Source organism: Phascolarctos cinereus, unplaced genomic scaffold, assembly GCF_003287225.1.
Source record: "Phascolarctos cinereus isolate Bilbo 61053 unplaced genomic scaffold, phaCin_HiC Scaffold_5;HRSCAF=322, whole genome shotgun sequence".
In the NCBI taxonomy this organism is placed as follows: Eukaryota; Metazoa; Chordata; class Mammalia; order Diprotodontia; family Phascolarctidae; genus Phascolarctos; species Phascolarctos cinereus.
This window is the reverse complement of record NW_027555958.1, coordinates 10,082,777-10,101,046: the sequence shown is the minus strand read 5'-3', so window position 1 is coordinate 10,101,046 and position 18,270 is coordinate 10,082,777. Positions and strand designations below refer to the sequence as shown.

Genomic DNA, 18,270 nt, shown 5'->3' with positions numbered 1-18,270 from the left:
GAAGACTGTTCCCACTTCCACTGGACACAGGATATCCTGAATGTAGGGAAATCCCATCGAGGAACTTCCATTATCAATAGTTGTCTATTACCAAGAGCTGTCAATTACAATGAAAGGTTGGCAGCTTCTCTGGTATTTGTCTGAGCCAGAATTTGAACCCAGGATTTCTGGACTCCAAGGTCAGCCTTCTACACACTTTAATGCCTTTTGCAGAACACTTAAGGTGGGGCAGAATAGTTGTTTTCAGCTATCTGAAAGGTTTTCATGTGGAAGAGGTGCAAGTTGCAAAGAGGATTTAGGCTTGAATGTTCTAATGATTAGAGCTTTTTAAAGGTAGAACGGAATGCTTCTGGGAAGGAGTGGGTTTCCTCTCACTGGATGTTCACTTCTCAGCCATGTCACAGGGTACATGCTGGATTAGGTAGAGACTGGACTAGAAGGTCAGTGAGATTCCATCCAACTCTGAACTGCTGTGATTCTCTGACATATTTAAAGCAAAAGAAATCTCAGTTATGGAGAGTTTATATATTTCTCTTTTCAAGTAAGGGAAGTGATAATGAAAAATTCTGATTATAAAAAACGAAAAAGAATAAAAGAAAAATAATTTCAGTCATGTAGAAAAATTTAAAAATTAACCATTTGAAAATATCTAGAGAAAAGACAGGAGTGTAATTTGTTGCCTGAAGGGCTATGGGACAAAGGTCCCAAGTGTTTCCCCCTTTTCCAACCAATCCAACCTTTGTAATTTATATAAGCAAGAGGGGCATACGTGATGTAAGGTTGAAAGCAGTCATTGGCTAAAAGATCTGGCTAAAAAGAGCAGCAATCCTCCACTGTCATGGATAGCATTATTAATCCAATAGATGGTGGAAGTGGTTGAAAGACCTGGGTCCTGGCCTGTGGAGGAGAGTTTTATCAAATACAGTTCCCCCTACTCACTCAGGGGACAGAGGCTGTCATGAAAATAGCTCAATGAAGATAAAATCAAGACCGAGGACCCACGAAGACAAAAGAGAGTAGCAGAGACACACAATGCCAGCAGAAAGTTGCGAAGACCTGATATCCAGTGGCAAGCAGTCCAGCCAAGAAGGTGATGACATCACAGACATCCTTTCCCCCTCAGTGTTATTTGATATATTTCAGGAAACATTAGTGACAACAAAACAGACAAGAGGAAAATTTGAAGTTAAATGTGCTGGTGAAGAGGAGACTAAAATCTCCCTATTTGCTGGTGACACGATAGTTTCCTTGGAGAACTCCAGAGAACCAGCAAAGAAAGAAACTAAGACAATGAGTCATTTAAGTAGTAGTATCCTACTGGAAAACCAACTGGAGGTCTATGAAGCAATTAAAAAACCCATGGTAAAATAATAGAAAAAGAAGACTGAATCAAATAGATATAAAATGCATAAAGTAGCTGGGAGCCAATCTGCCAAGGCACAATGAAGACACAAACAAGATACAAGATATTAATCAATCAAAAAATATTTATTAAGTGCCTACTATGTGGCAGGTACTGTATTAAGTGGCAAAAGATGGTACCTAACAAAAGAACAACCTAAATGACTGGAGGAGCATGAGGTAAGATCCGTAAAGGATTTTGCAAGCCACGAAGTGCTACGTAAATGTCATATCCTTATTATTTTCTCATGTTGCAGTAAACCAGTATAATAAAAATGCAAATGCTACCAAACTTATCATCTTATAATTTACATCTATACATTTATAATTTATCTATATTTGTGCACTTGTTTATCTACTATACTTATAAAGTACATTGTTAATAATACATCGTATAATGTATGACAGTGTATCATACGCCATGTCACACATAATGTTATGTGTATATGATCTATATTTATATTTCATTTACATTTAATACAGATGTTATAGTGTTGGTGAAGTAGTGAAATGCTCCAACCATTTTGGAATACAATTTGAAATCAAGGTCAGAAAGCGTTTATTCTTTGATCTAGAGATCTTTACGTTAAGTGCATACCCCAAGGAGGTCAAAGACAGAAGGAAGGATCCCATTCATACCAAAATATTCACAACAGTTCTTTCTGTAGTAATGAAGACTTGGAAAGAATGTAGCTGTCTAGTGATTGGGGAATGGCTAAAAATATCTGGGAATGTGGAATGTTACTGCACTTCAGGAAATAATAAATGTGAAGAAATCAGAGAAGCACGATAGACTTATATGACTTGATATAGAGTCGAGGAGGAAGAGTGAGGAAAACAAAACATATACTGAGTATAACAAAAGACAAAACAATTCTATAAAGTGAATGCTGTGCAATTCTATTAACCAAGCTTGGCCATAAGGAAGAGATGAGAATTTCTTTGTAACGTGTGAGGGAGAGACAAAGAATATGGAATTTTTTTTTTTTTGGCTAGGCAATGGGATTAACTGACTCACCCAGGGTCACACAGCTACTAAGAATCAAGTGTCTGAGGCTGGATTTGAACTCAGGTCCTCCTGACTCCAGGGCCAGTGCTCTATCCACTGCCCCGAGTGTGGAATTCTTGGTGCACTATTTAGTTTTCTGGAAATCCTTTTCTCCTCTTCCACTCAGGATGGCTTTTTGTGGAGGGTTTGGTATGAATGAAAATGAAAGTGACATTAAAGACGCAAAGTAAAACATATTTTTGAACACAGCCACTATTTGTTTGTTTTACCTGCTGATGCATACCTGTTATAAAGGAGTTTGGGGCGTTTTTTGTTTTTTGTTTTGTTTTGGCTTTCGGGGGGTTTTTGCAAGGGGATCCTATATAAAAAGAAAAGAAAAGAAAAGAGTGACAACGAAGCATTTAAAAGAATGCAAAGAAAGAAGAGAAAGAGGCTTTGCTGGGCCACAGATGAGGGGGGCAGCTGAGATGCTGATGCACTGAACTGATCAAATGTTTTTTAAAAAGGAAACCAGCTAAACCAGATTCAGTTTTCTGTACCATATTCTTTGTATATGGAAATGTTCATAATCATCGGTGTTTATCAAGCTTGGATTTAAAAAATAATGAGAATTTAAAAGGAAAAGAAAGTGAAGGTCATTGAAAAAGATAAATTAAAAAAAGATACCAAGAATTTTTCAGGGGACACAAACTACAATAAAAACTGTTCAAACTCTCCAATGACTATAAACATTACAATGAAAAAATCTCCACTATATATCGAATGCAATAAAAAGGAGTTATAACATTCAATGCCTGTTGGACCACGGAGAAATAAGAAATATATTGTTACACAATTGCTGTTAAATAGCATGGTCTTTCAGGAAGTAATATGGCAATAAATGATAATTATACCATATGTATATATATATATATATACACATGCATACATATACGTGTGTGTGTGTGTGTGTGTGTGTGTGTGTGTGTGTGTGTGTCTTAAACTCTACAATTTAGTAATGCCTCTTTAAAACCATAACCGATTTAGGGACAGGATGCTTGCAATGATTCCCATTTCACTCACTGACCTGCACAAAAGACTCTCTGGCCTTCTCCACTGGGCATCCATGGTGCTTCTCCCCTCACCAAGAGGGAAATGACATCCAGTTTGGAAACAGGAATCCCTGGAAACAAAGGCTTCTTTTTAATGTAAACACTGAACAGGTGTTAACCCAAATCTGAGATAAGAAACACACGATCTCCAGAGAACTGAAGTGAGTATCACACAGAGGGTAATGCAAGGTAACTACTGGAAGCAGGCTGTAACATATAACCAATGTGGAAGAATGTCAAAGAACGAGAAGAAAAGACATCACTAAGGAAATATATGATGACAGAAGACGAGCTGGCACCATGTTGAGGGTGAAGGCCAGTCTGTGAGTTCCTGGGTACACTCATGGTATCAGGAGAAAAAAAAGAGGAAGGCCCCTAGTTGGTGGGATGGGCCCTTGATGGCAAACTGATGGGAAGATGTGGGCAAGGGTCACAGGGAATGGTCGGGGATACATGGGTTTCTATCTGCACCATTCGAAGGACTTTCAAATCTACATCTGAGTATGGGTCACAGATCTAAATTAAGCTCAGGAGGAATGTTAATTCATTGGACCCACTCCATTCTGAGAAATTAAGACTTTGCCATGTATCTCCATACTATAACAGGCATTGATCAAGTGCATATTATACTCTAACAACTGTGCTGGGCAGTGGGGACAAAGACAAAAATGTAATAACCAATGCCCATGAGGAGCTTCCACTCTAGTGGAGAAACAGCACACAGACACGCGTAAAACCAAAACACAAAGAAAATCTATGCAAGATAATCTAGGGGAGGAGGCCTTATGTAGGAGGCAGTATTGAGGTGGGTTATGAAGGAAGAGCTGGGATGTGCCCTATAAGGGTGGCAGCCAGCCCAGATACCCTGGACCACAGAGCGAGCAAACTGCAAAGATGTAGGCAAGAACATTAAAGTGAGCGGGGGAGCTCAGGACAGCTTTGGGATTAGGACAATGGGATCTGCACTTGATTTAAGGAGACTCAAGAAGGACTTTCTACGGCATGGCAGTGGACTGGTCAAAATGTCTTCCCTGGTGCATTTTTTAAAAAATCACCAAACATGAATTATTTACTGCGGAGAGATAATTGTGTGGGGGAGATAAAAGGTGTAGCTAAGACACAGTTCCTGCTTACCTCATGGGGCTGCCACTACCGGAAGAGGTAAAGAGACAGAAGAGGCACCTTGGAATTGTTCCCTGGCGGAAGAGTGGGGGGTGCTTTCCCTTAGGAAGCAGTCACCAAATTCCAATGAGATTTAGCAAGCATCAAGGATTTGAGCAGGGGTTCTTTAACTTAGGGCCCACAGACCCCGGGTGGGCAGTGGAGAGATGTCGGGGAAAACTGAACTTGGATGGGGAAAAAAAATTTGACTTTCACTAACCTTGGGTTTCCTTTGTAACCCTAGTGTTTTATTTTATGCATTTACAAATATTGTTCTGTAAAAGGGTCAAAAGGTTTCACCAGACTGCCAAAGGGGTCCCTGATACACAAAAAGTTAAGAACCCCAGGTCAACAGCAAGTCCTCAATAGCCTCAGGGCCAGCACCAGGAAGCCATGGAGTTATCCTACTTATGGGCAAAGAACTTTCACCTGGAAACACAGAACAGAAACATTCTCTCTATTGGTCATACAGGAGCCAAGACTTTTCTCAACATGATGCATCCTCTGGAAGATTTCTGCACAATAAGGCAAAATTCAGCTCAGCATTTCAAAGTTCCCACAGTGTGCAGTGTGAGACTGCAAAGACAACCCGGTGGATGGATTCTGAGTCACGGAGCTAATGGTGCTTACCCAGGGAAATCAGGTTCTCATAGTTCTCCAATATCACATCCCTGTACAGGGCCCTCTGGGCAGGGTCCAGACGTCTCCACTCCTCCCAGGTGAAGTCCACGGCCACGTCCCTGAAGGTCACTGATGCCTGAATAAGACACATTCCATCTTAACCTGGGGCCATTCTTCAAGTATTTCTTGATTACTTACTATGTCCCTCACCTCCTACTAATTTCCCCCGATTTTTATTCAAATTCACCATGTTCAGTTCTGTCTGCAAGTTAACCCCCAGAAAATCATGCACTTTTCTCATAAGGTCCCAGATTACAGTCTGATACAGACATCAGTGGTCACACTCCAAATATTAATTTCTACCATTCCCCATTACTGATGACCATGCTGGGCAAATTTACTGAGACAGTTTCCCATGAAGGGCATAACAGGCTAAGAGACCTTCCAAGTTCCAACCTCTGAAGTCACTCTGCTTTCTCTTACTAGTCACCCACTCCTTTGTACTGTGAAGACCTGGAAGAAAATTTTGTGTCCTTTTCCTATTAAAACACTTATTAACTACAGGTTCTATGTACAAAACTTTGCTGCATATTAAAGGAGATATTTCCTCTTATATTTCAATGGATCTGTGACCTTTGTGAAAAGACTCTTCTCTCCAATGGTAAGGCCCAACCATGCCTTTTCAGCCCATGTGACCCTTGTCTCTAATTCCAATGACTGATTGATTGCATTTTCCCAGGATAATCTCCAGAGGGAATTCAATCAACATGCAGGGGGTCATCCTCTCCACCCCTTATCACACTGGGGCACAAATGCAGCCTGTGAGACTGTCTCTCTCTCATCCCTCATTCAATCTTTGCAACCTTTTCTGGTCTTTTGAAAGTCATATTGTTTTTCTGTTGATAACTTCTTTGTTGACAGTTGTATTCTGGTCTTTGCTGGTAACAGGTAGCAACCTATTTACTCCCAACACATGTCCCTCAGAAAAGTCAGTTCCTAAGAAATGGGGATAAGTTGCCTCTGTAAAGAACCACCAGAAAAACAATTGTGATGCTTCCATTTAAGGCAGATGTTTGGGGTTATTACTGGCACTACACAGTTTCTCAAATGCTATACACCTAGTCCTTTTCATTTGTTCAGTCTGGGCCTCGTTCATTTCTAATCTGCATTATTTGAACAAAACATGTGAATTTCTGACCCGACTCTATAGCCAGACCATACAATTACCCACCATAGTTTGGACAAGAGGTATTCTTCTCTGCCTCGGTTTTTCCTTTCGTGATGGCCAGGCCAAACTCTTTTGGGTGCTTAGGGATCTCTTTCAGCAGACTGAAATGTATTAGGTTTTGATGGAATCAGAGCAATGATTTGGCAAACCTCCTTGAGGGGATCCCTCTTCTAGATAAATCCTGGCAGAATGGACTCCATAACCGGCAAACACAGTCTCCTTCTTTTAAGGCTCGACTGATATACTCAGGAACTATCAAAAAAAGTTATCATTTTTTTTTTGTTGTCCTATCATCCAAGTAACCTTCTCTGGGGCACATATTGGTGGAGGAAAGGCCTGAATGTTGCATTTTGTTCTACTAAACCAAATAGTAATTTATAGTTATAAATAATCAACCCAGTGGAATCTATTCTCTGAAAGTCAGGTTGTGTTATGCTGGGGAATACTGTTTGAGAAAGACTGCCTGCTCCCTTCTCAGATTTTCAAGGATCCCCGCATTAGGTATCAAAGTTTTCCTCATCAAGATTTTGTAGCTGGGGAAGTCGGTGCTGAGGACAGCAAGTATCCATTGACATCTTGTGGATGGATCCTTTCAGAAGTCACAGCAGCCTCTGATCTTTTGTAAGCAGCTGGAAAACATTCTTTTGAGTTCCTGTCAATTGATCCCTGAACGTTCTCAGAGCAATGCTTGGACCTTCTGCCTCGAATTTGGCCTGTTCCAAATACACTTCCTTAATGTTTTTTTTTCAAGGTGTTTTCTACTACCTTATAGCGCGCATGAGAGTCGTTAATATCAGAGTGAAAACAGATGGCTAAGAGTTCCAGTTTCATCCATAACAATTGTAAGGATGTTTTGGTATAATTTGGTCTCATTCCAAGCTTTTCATAATTTTTCCTATGGTTACTTATTCCTATTGTACGTGACTATATTTTTCATAATAACAGAATCATGGAATTAGAAAGAACATTGGGGGCATCAAGTCAGTCAACAAGCATTTATTAAGCACCTACTTCATGCTGGACCTGCTGGTAATATAAATACAAGCAAAAAGAAACAGTTCTTACTCTCCAGAAGATCACATTCTAAAGGGGGAAGGGGAAGATAATACATAAAAGTACCTAGCAAGTGGCCAGGATGGAGTAGTCTGGAGGGAAGCCTGGTGAGAAATGAAGGAATGGGCAGCCTGGGCACCTTCCTTAAATGGAGCCATCCAATGAGAGAGAGAGACAGACAGACAGACAGAGACAGAGAGACAGAGAGAGAGAGAGGGGGGCCCCAAGGACAAAGGGTGCTTCTAAAGTGTGGATTCTAGGGCTGAAGGGATCTTCTAGGATGAAGAGGTTTCTGGGTCCTGACAGAGGAAGCCCAGAGTACAGCGTGGTGAGAATGAACAAGTCCAAGCCATACCTAATTAAGTATACTACATACAATAACCCTGAGAAGTAGTCATCCTGCCTTTGCTTCAAGACCTCCAGAAAGAGACAGAGACAGAGAGAGAGAGAGAGAGACAGAGAGGGAGAGACAGAGAGAGAGAGAAAGAAGGGAGGGGGGAGAGGGAGAGAGAGCGAGCAAGCGCTTGGACATTTTGTATTTGTGTTTCTTTTATTACTAGTGACTCAGAACATTCCTTCACGTGTTTGTCAATAGTTTGCAGTTCTTCATTGGAGCCTGTTGGTTCATATCCTTTGACCATTCAGCTGTTGGGGAATGGCTTTTCATCTTCTATATTTTTGTTGATTCTCCCCTTATCAGACATATTCCAAAGATTTTTTCCCCCTAGATGACCACTTGGACTACTTCCCTTCTTATCCCACATATGTCTATTTTGTTTTTGTAAACAATTTTCAATTTCCTGTGATCAAAATTGTCTATTTTATCATGTGTAATTGCCTCTATCCCTTTCTTGGTCCCAGATGGCTCTGGAGGAGAAAGTGAGGCTAGTGACTTTGTACTGAGGTCCCTCACTTGAATCCAATTCAGTGCAAGTCATATCATCTCCCTGATGTCACAGTCCTCTTTGAGAATGGACAAACCACACAATTTGCCTTTCTCTAATCAATAGTGATTTAGAGCATTTTTTTCTCATGACTATGGATAGCTTTGATTTCTTCTGAAAACTGCCTCTTCATATCCTTTGACCATTTATCAGTTAGGGAATGAATCTTATTTTTATAAATTTGACTCAGTTCTCTGTAAATTTGAGAAATAAGGCCTTTATTAGAAAAATTTGCTGTAAAATTTTTTAAGATTACTTCATCACCTATGGTACCTTTTAGCAAAATGCAGTTTCCCTGATTACCTCTTTTAATTAGGTTGATTTTTGCTTTTGCTTTGTCCAAGATCATGATTGCTACCCTGTCTTTTTAAATTTTAACTGAACCATGTTAGATTCTTCTACAACCCTTTATTTTAACTTTGTATGTGTCTTTCTTTTTAAGTGTATCTCTTTGTAAACATATTGTTGGATTCTAATTCCTTATCCATTCCGCTACCCATTTCCATTTTATGGGTGAGCTTATTCCATTCACATTCAAGGTTGTGATTACTGTGTATTTCCCTCCATTCTATTTTCTTCTCTTCATTCTTCTCTCTCTTTATCCTATACCTCCTCAAAAGTCTGTTTTGCTTCTGATCATTGCCTCCCTTAATCCACTCTCCTTTTCCTCTTCCCCTCCTACTTCCCTGTTGGGTAAAGTAGATTTCTATACACAACTGAGTGTGTATATATATTCTCCTTTGAAACAATTCTGATGAGAGTGAGGTTCAAATATTGCTCAAACCTACCCCCTCCATTTTCTCCTTCACTGTAAAAGCCCTTCCTTGTGTACTTATTTTATGTGAGATTTTCCCCATTCTGCCTCTCCCTTCCCCCTATCCTTCCTTTTTTTTTTTTTGAGATCATCCCAACATAATTCACCCATACCCATAGGAATATGAACAGTTTAACCTCACTGAGTCCCTTATGATTATTCTTTTGTGTTTGCGTTTTTATGCTTTTCTTGAGTCTTTTGTTTGAATGTCAAATTTTCTATTCATCTCTGGTTTTTCATCATGAATGTTTGGAAGTCCTCTATTTCATTAGCTCTCCATTTTCCCCCCTGAACGATTATACTCAGTTTTGCTGGATAGGTTATTTTTGGCTGCAATCCTATCTCTTTTCTGGAACATCATATTCTAAGCTCTCTGGTCCTTTAATGTGAAAGACACTGAATCTTGTGTGCTCCTGACTATGGCTCCATGATATCTGAATTGTTTCTTTTTGACTGTTTGAAACATTTTCTCCTTGACCTGTGAGCTCTGGAATTGGCTATAATACTTCTCGGTGTTTTCATTTGGGGATCTCTTTCAGGAGGTGATTGGTGGATTCTTTCCATTCCTATTTCACCCTCTAGTTCTAGAATATCAGAGTGGTTTTCCTCTATAATTTCTTGAAAGATGGTATTTAGGCTCTTTTTTTGATCATGGACAATCATATCAGCTGCACCCAGTGCCAGCAAAGGATCCCCATAATCTCTTTCTGACCAGTTGTCCAACCCTCAGCTCCTGAAGATGCTGCTGCTGCCGCCACTGTTGTGGCCACCTGCAAGGCCCACCACCATTGTAGCCACTGCACATGTGTGCTCTGGACTGTCTTCCACAGACATCACAGACCTCTCCTGACAACCTCCTAACTTTTCTCAGGCTGGAAAAATGTCTCACCCTGACCTTTTGTTGGCCCTGCCATCCTAAAATTTTATTTCAGGCATTCTTTTAAAGTTGTTTTGAGGGGAATCCTGAGAGAGTTCAGCGGAGTTGCTGCCTCTAATCTGCCATCTTGGCTTCATCCCCTCAACAGTGATTAAATTTAACAATTCCATTGATGTACAACAAATTCTACAAGTGGCCCGAAGAAAGAACTTCAAACATAAAGGAAAGAAAATCTGAACAACACAAGACTATTTTCCACCCACCAGAAACCAAAGGAGAGAATAACATGTTTCTCTGAGCAAAGAAGTAAGGTGCAACCCAAGGAGGCACATACTCTGTAAACTTGAACGTAACACTAATGAAAAAAGTTCAATATGTTCAATAAAAAAAGAGGCATTTGAAGCATTCCTATAAAGAAAATCAGACCTAGGTAGATTATTTGCTTTACAAACACCCCATACAACAGAAAATACAAGAAGGGCAAACAAAAACAATGAAGCACTGATACAAAATAAATTACTCCAGAAAATAGTAGCAGGACATTTTAATCGTCTCTCAGTTTTGGACAAATTTAATGGAAAGGGAAAATACAGAAATGAACAAACTGCTGGAAAAACTAGAGCTAAAATACTTAAGACAGCTTTTAAATGGGACTGTTAAAGAATATGTGTTTCTCAGTACCACATATAACTTTTCCAAAAAATAGACCATATATTAGAGCACAGAGATACTGTCAAATCACAATAAAAAGGGAGAAATAGTAAATACATCTTTAATAGAGCACAATACAATAAAAACATTAATCACTTTAGGAAGCACAAGCAAAAAACAAAGACTGAAATAGAGATTTAACTATAAAATCCTAAATAATGAGTGGGTCAAAGAAAAAATTATGGAAACAATCAATAATTATATGAAAGAAAATGATGATGACGATACAACATATCAAAATTTCTGACATGCAGTTAAAAGCAGTTGTCGGGGGAAAACTGTAACTGTAAGAGCATGCATTAAAACAAAACATAAAAAATGAAAGGATTAATGAACTGAATGTACATTTTTAAAAATCAGAAAGCCAACAAGGCAGCAAAACTAAAATAAGTACAAAAGAGGAGATATTTAAAGTTTGAGGAGGAATGGATAAAGACAGGTACAGTGGTGTATTGTTCGTGGAACCGTGAATAGGTATGACCATTTTGGAAGCAATTAAAATTGTATAAATAAAGTGACCAAAATATCCATACTCTGTGACCCAGAAATTATACTAGGTCCATACACAAAGAAGGCCATTGATGGGAAGAAAGTCCCTACACACATCAAAGTATTTATAGCAGCACTTTTTGTGATGGCAAAGAATTGGAAACAAAGTTGATGCTCATTAACTACAAAATAACAAAAAATGAATGTTACAAAGAATAAAGAACAAGCATGGCTTGGAAGAAAAGATATCCCAGTTCTGTAAAGTAGCAGGTTCACAAATGTGTTACATAGTACACATTTTCAGACTTTTTTTTTTGGTGAGGTCATCAGAGTTAAATGACTTGCCCAGGGTCACACAGCTAGTACGTGTCAAGTGTCTAAGACTACATTTGAACTCAGGTCCTACTGACTCCAAGGCCGGGCTCTATCTACTGTGCCACCTAGCTGCCTCTTTTTCAGACATTTTTGATGTCTCAATAAGTTTTACTGATCTTTTTCCTCTTTCGTTTTTCATCTTCAAACAGTATTATTTATATGGGATGACTCTCTGGAAATGTGGGAATTCAGTGAACCATACTGATTCCATCTTGTGACTCAGTTCTGGAGCAAACTCAGCTCTCTTTCTACTCAATTACGGGTCTAGCCCAATTTTTGTCTTGTGTGAAAACTTTATTGCATTATTTGAGCCTAGTCCTGTGTGGTTGGGAAGCTGGACCACCTTCTATCTGTTGCTTAGTGACCCTTAACTAAGGACCTAGGATAGGAGCAGCTAGGTGATGCAGTAGATAAAGCACCGGCCCTGAAATCAGGAGGACCCGAGTTCAAATTCGGTCTCAGACCAAACACTTGACACTTACCAGCTGTACGACCCTGGGCAAGTCACTTAACCCCAATTGCCTAAAAACAAAACAAAACAAACAAACAAACAAAAAAAAAAAACTAAGGACCTAGGTAATGCTAACCAGAAACCTGGTCAGACCCAAAGACTGATGCAAGGAATTTCCTCATAATTATACATCCTCAAGCAACTCATATGTATGATCTGAAATTGCTCCATACTGATCAATCAGTTATTGTTTCCATGTTTCTTTAATTGAATCCAGACACTTGGGAGGAGGGAGGAGGGAGGAAGCATGGGGACATCTCTTTTTTGATTTCAGGGAATTGCACCATTTGCTCTTCCCCTCCCAACTTGCAAAGCCCCTAATCTCTCCTTCAATTAGAAATCAGATTGCCTAATCCTGTGTCCTGGTTCACATCCTTTTAACTGTTTTCTTTTAATGCACAGAAATCTGTCCACCCCTGTATTTGGGGTATGGTGCCAAGCGAGGACACTGCGTCCCGATTTATCATGAAATTGGCACGAGTGCTTAATAAAGCCATAGGCTCAGAAGCTTGAATCTGTTCCCTCAGTCATTTCCTCTTTCACCCATCACAGAAGTGGGAGGGATGCTGGGAGAAATTATGTTGCCATTAAAAAAAGACAGCAATAAAAATTTATTAAAAAAGAAACAAAAAGAGAATCCCTCTCCTAATATTAATGATGTGGAACATTCTTTGTATTAATAGTTTGCAGTTCTCCTTTTAAGAACTATGCATTTACATGTTTTGATAATTTATCAGGGAATACTTTTGGGTCACGTATTTTTGTCACAACTGCCAATACAGATTGTATAGTAACCCCTTGTCAGAGATATCCGAAACAAAGGTTTTGGGCTGGATTTTGTTTTTTTTACCCCACTCTGACTCCCAAATCAAAATTTTCTCTTCTTAACCTTTCAATATTGACCATTTACATCCTTTGTCAGAGGATTTCCTACATTCGAGATAATCATATAATTTGGGATTTTTTTGGTTTTGTTTTTCGTAAGAGAAAGGCAAATCGAAACCAGCCTGAGGCTTCCCCTCACACCCAGCAAATTAGCAAAGATGACAAAAAATGGAATGAACAATGCTGGAGTAGAATGGCAACAGGCACATTAACCTACCGTTACTGGGAATTAGTACAATAGTTCTCAGAAGCAATTTGGAATTATGCAAAAAATGTGGGTAAAATGTACATGTCCTTTGACTGAAAGATTCCACGATTCAGCATATATCTCAAAGAGGTCACAGATAAAAAGAAAGACTCCACATACACCAATTAATCAATCTACTAGCATTTATTAAAGGCCTACTATATGCTAGGCATTGAGCGAAGCAACGGCTGAAACAAGAATTGGAAACAAAGCAGATGTCTATCAACTGGAGAAAAGCAAACAAACCATGTCACATGAATGGAATTTTGCTGTGCTGTTAGAAATGATGAATGATAAATATCGAGAAGCACGAGAAGATTTACATGCACTGATGCAAACTGAACTAAGGAGAACCAAGAAAACAATACGATGCCTATAACAATGTAAATGGAAAGACCGACAACGCAAAACAATTAAAAGTGAATGTTGCAGAATTCCAACGGTTCTAAAGAGGAATCAGGAGAAGACAGCACTGCTTACTCTTTAGTAGAAGAGGGAGGGCTATGGGTGTGGAACACTGCATGTATTTTTAAATTTTTTCAATGTGCTGATCCTGTTTTTTCCTTCTTTCTCTTAAAACAAAATTCTTTGTTATATGTGGAGAGGAGGAGGGACACAAGGGGAAATTTAGGCAATGTCAAAATAAACGATATCCATTAAATATGCAATACTTAATGGATATCTTTTGTTTATAATACATATTAAATATTTAACAAGGATGTTAGATGCTATATATTTGATAGCTTTGTTTTAATATTGCCTAAATTTCCCCTTATAGCTCTTTTTCTCCCCTCCCACATATAACAAAGAATTTTTAAAGAAAGGTTTGTGCATGTGTATATATGTATATACATATGTGTATATATGTACATCTGTGTATGTCTGTGTGTGTTCCTAACTAACCAGAAAGCATTTTTTATATAGCTGAAAATATTTAGCTAATTCTGTGGGGGTAACTATCCAGGCTATTTTACTCTGGACTGAGTATAACTTCAGGTTATTTTCAGTGATGGATTTTGCTGAATTTTTTTCATCTCTATTTCTTTTCATTTTTCTTTTTAATTATTGTTTAGAAGGGATACCTCTCTGATAAGAGGGAAGAAAAGGGATGCAGGGGAAAATCTACTTAAATAACTGAAAACAGCTATTCTAAACCCCACAAATCTTATTTTTAAGAAATCTCAAATCCTGTTTTTTAAAAACACCTCCAGAGGAACCCACTATTTCCTGAAGTGGACCCTTCCACTTCTTGATCAATTAGGATGTCAGAAAGTTTTCCTTCAGATGAAACATTTATTTCCTCTTACAATTTCTGTGATGCTTCTAGTTCTACCCTCTGAGGCTGAGCAAAAAAAAAAAGCCAGCTTCCTTTTGCTAACATTTTCCCATCAGATATACTGGCAAAGTTCTCATGTTCCCCCTAAACCTTATCTTCTCAAACCTAAGTGTAACTAATCCACTGGTCCAGAATGGTCCGCTATGGCCACTCCTCCTACCGACACCATGGTAGACTGAAGGCAGAGTAATGATGAACCACAAGAAAAAATAGCCCTTTTGTCTGTTTTCAATTCCTCCCACTTACCTTCTTTCCAACTCCTATTCAGCCCTCTCTTCCCTGCCTCTCCCTCCCTCCATTTCTGTTATGTTCTTTTCCTTGTCTCTTATCTATGCACTTAGCACAGTGCCTGGCACATAGCAGGTGCTTAATAAAGGCTGAATGATTGATTGATTGATTGATTCATATTATACATATATATACACACACATGTATATAAAATACACACACACACACACACACAAATCCCTAGCTTGACCTAAGGTCTTTGAGTTCAGTGCAGTTTCATTTGTACCTGGATCCCCAGTGACTGATTCATAGAAGCAACTTATTAAATATTTGTTGAATTAGACCCAGGAGGTTACCTAGTACAACTTTTAGCCTACTTTCAGAACTACTCAGCCAACATTTTTTGTTGCTCAGTTGTTTTTCAGTTGTCTCCGACTCTTTGTGATCTCATTTACGATTTTTTTTTTTTGGCAGAGATACTGGAAAGGTTTGCCATTTCCTTCTCCAGCTCATTTTACAGATGATGAAACTGAGGCAAACAGGATTAAGTGACTTGCCCAGCTAGGAAGTGTGTGAAGCTGAATTTGAACTCAGGTCTTCCTAACTCTAACCACTGCACCACCCAGCTGCCATCATCTACTTGTAGTCATAAATATACCTGCTTTCAGAATTCTATACACTTGTCCTCAAGTTTGTTTATTGGTATTATGGAGACATTTCAGTTCTATGTATCTATGTTCTCTTTATCAGCCCCCAGAGTAGTCAGAGGATTCTGGGGGAGAATAAATGAGTCTCAGGTCCTTAGACTGGACCTGGAGAATTGAGACCACCCAAGAAATGGTAAAGAAATGTTACTGTGTGAACAGATGGGGCTCCTAAGGGGCCAGAGGAGTCGACGTGAACTCACCTGAATCCTGAATATGGGGAACCCCAAAGTCCTTCCCTCTCCATCTTCTCTGCAGCTGTCTTGGGGAGCAGCTGCATCTGAAGGCTGACCTGGACGAAGACAAAGCAGTTATGCGCGGCACCCCAACACCAGCCCCGAGCCTCCCAAGCCCCAAGGCCACAGGCATTCCAAAGCCCACCTTTCCATCTATTTCCACGCCCCCTCTTCCTGAGCTGCCAATCACCGAGGAAGGAACACCAGAAGTTAACCCCAGCCCTGCACACTTGGAAGTCTTCATTATTGATCAATCGGTTGGAGCCAGCCTACGCACACTGCTGTGTACTGAGGAAGAGGAGCATGGGAGCCGTGGCATCCCTGGGAGCACGTCCCCACTCCCCATTCCCACTTCTGTCCTCACCTCTCTGCCCGAACCTTGGGGCCAACTTGTCCATGGTCACCTCCCGCTTGCTCCCATGTCTTCTCACTGCGGGCAGGACAACCACGAACTGCAGCCCCCCAGGAGATCAGGGGCTTCCCCGACCCCAGTGGGCTGGGTTCCTCTTCCCGGGGGTCTCCGCCATCTTCACCTTCAGGAAAGCCGGGGGGCCGAGGACCTTCCCTGTGGAGTCCAGGTCCCTGTCTTGGGTGGGCACCGTCCTGGGGCCCCTGAGAACACTGCCGGGGGGGGGGACAGCATCAGGGGCAAGGAAGGAATCACGGTCACACGTGGGCACTCAGGCTTTCTGACTCATTCATCCAAGGCACAGATAATCAAAGTCACTGCGACCCCCACCACCGCGGGGCTCTTTGCCAATGCATCCTCCGGGCCACAGCAATGTCCCAAGAACCACGCACCGCCCCACTGGCACCCGTGAACTTCCACACTGCTCCGCACTCGCAGGCAAACCTATTCAAGTATAACAACCTCATTCCCACCCATAATCTCGCCCGCAGATCCGGAATGGGCCATGGCAGCCCAGAGCCGTGCACAGGTGCATGCACATTCTCGGACACGCGTGGGCACTAGCGCGCGTGTACATACACACTTTCACTCACTCACCCCCAAGGATCATGAACGCTGAGCCCTGCACTCAGAGCAGGGGGCGGGGAAATGAGGGAAGGCGGCGGGGGGGTGGGGTGCGGAAAGAGAACTGGCGCCTGCGCACTCAAACTCCCTCACCCTGCCGCCCCACACTCGGGAGTCTGCATCAGAAACCAGCCCTGGAAGTTTGTACTCTGCAGGGGAGAACTCCCACAATGCATCGCTCTTGGGGGGGTTCCTCATTGCACTGGCTAGAGGCACTAGGCATCCTGGACACTGGGTTGGGGGGGAGGGAAGAGGGAGGGCGAATGCATGCTGGGAAATAGAGTCCGGAGACAGCGCCCGGACTCCAACTCCCAGAGTGCTCCGCGGCCCTCCTCTCCCAGGCTAACGAGAGCAGAGAGCTCCCTCTAGGGGGAGAGAGGTGGAGGCGTCTACGCTATAAGGAGTCATAGATGTTATTGAATCCGACTCCCACATGGAGCAGATGAGGAAACTGAGGCCCAGAGAGGGCCAGTGACTTGTCCAGGACAGAGCCAGAACTCAAACCGGGGTCTTCGGTTTCCTGTTCCAGCTCATTACCATTACATTCCAAATTAAATGGATGCCAACTTCCTAAATAGGAACTCAGATTTTGGATTTAGGATTAGGAACTTCTATTTCCTGCATTCCTTCCTTGAAACTTGAAAGGAGTTTAGGAATAGTATAGTTTTTCCCTCCCCTCATTTTAAAGCCAAGGACATTAAGGCCTAGAGAGGCTAAGTGACTTTAATTAAATGGACCTATTTCATTAAAAAGTGGTCAAGACACAAGGAAATCTGGGGACCCAAAGAAAAGCAAAAACTCACTGCCCACAAGCAGCTTCCATTTTTTTTCCATTTTTTTTTTTTTAGAAATTAACAAACTCCAAATAAAAGGAACATTTTCAGTCCTTGGAGAGCAGGGACTGTCTTTGCCTTTCTTTTTACCTCCAGAGCTTAGCACAGTGCCTTGATAAATATTTAATGACTTATTGACTTGTGTAAAGCATAACAGAAAAGGGACTGCATATATAGAGCTGAGAATCTCTGTTATTTGAAGGTTTCCCTTCTCTTGGGGGAGACATGGAAGTGATAAAGAGATACAAGATTTATACAGAACAGAGAAAAGGTGACCTTAAAGGGGGAAACTCTTGGGACTGGAAAAGGCCTCTTGGAGAAGGTAGCCTGTGAGTTGAGATGAGATTTGAATGAAGGTATTTTAAGAGGTGGAAGCCAGGAGGGACGTTCCATTTGTAGAGACCATCAAGCTTTGAGGCACAGAAATGGAAGGTAGAATGTGGGGAAGAGCAAGTAAGTCAGTGTGTGGCAAGATCATAGAGT

General features: G+C 40.9%; 1 protein-coding gene across 1 annotated transcript in view; it reads right to left on the bottom strand.

Annotated features, from left to right (window-relative positions):
* LOC110198027 (uncharacterized) overlaps window positions 1-17,586 on the bottom strand; it is a 55,355-nt gene extending 37,769 nt beyond the window's left edge. The window contains exons 1-4 of the mRNA XM_078154617.1: window positions 16,286-17,586; window positions 15,889-15,977; window positions 5,293-5,419; window positions 3,477-3,572 (exon numbers count right to left, since the gene is read on the bottom strand). Coding sequence (XP_078010743.1) covers window positions 3,477-3,572; window positions 5,293-5,419; window positions 15,889-15,977; window positions 16,286-16,319 — 346 coding nt within the window. The 5' untranslated portion in view covers window positions 16,320-17,586. The remainder of the gene's footprint in view (window positions 1-3,476; window positions 3,573-5,292; window positions 5,420-15,888; window positions 15,978-16,285) is intronic.
* Between the last annotated feature and the right edge of the window lie 684 nt (window positions 17,587-18,270).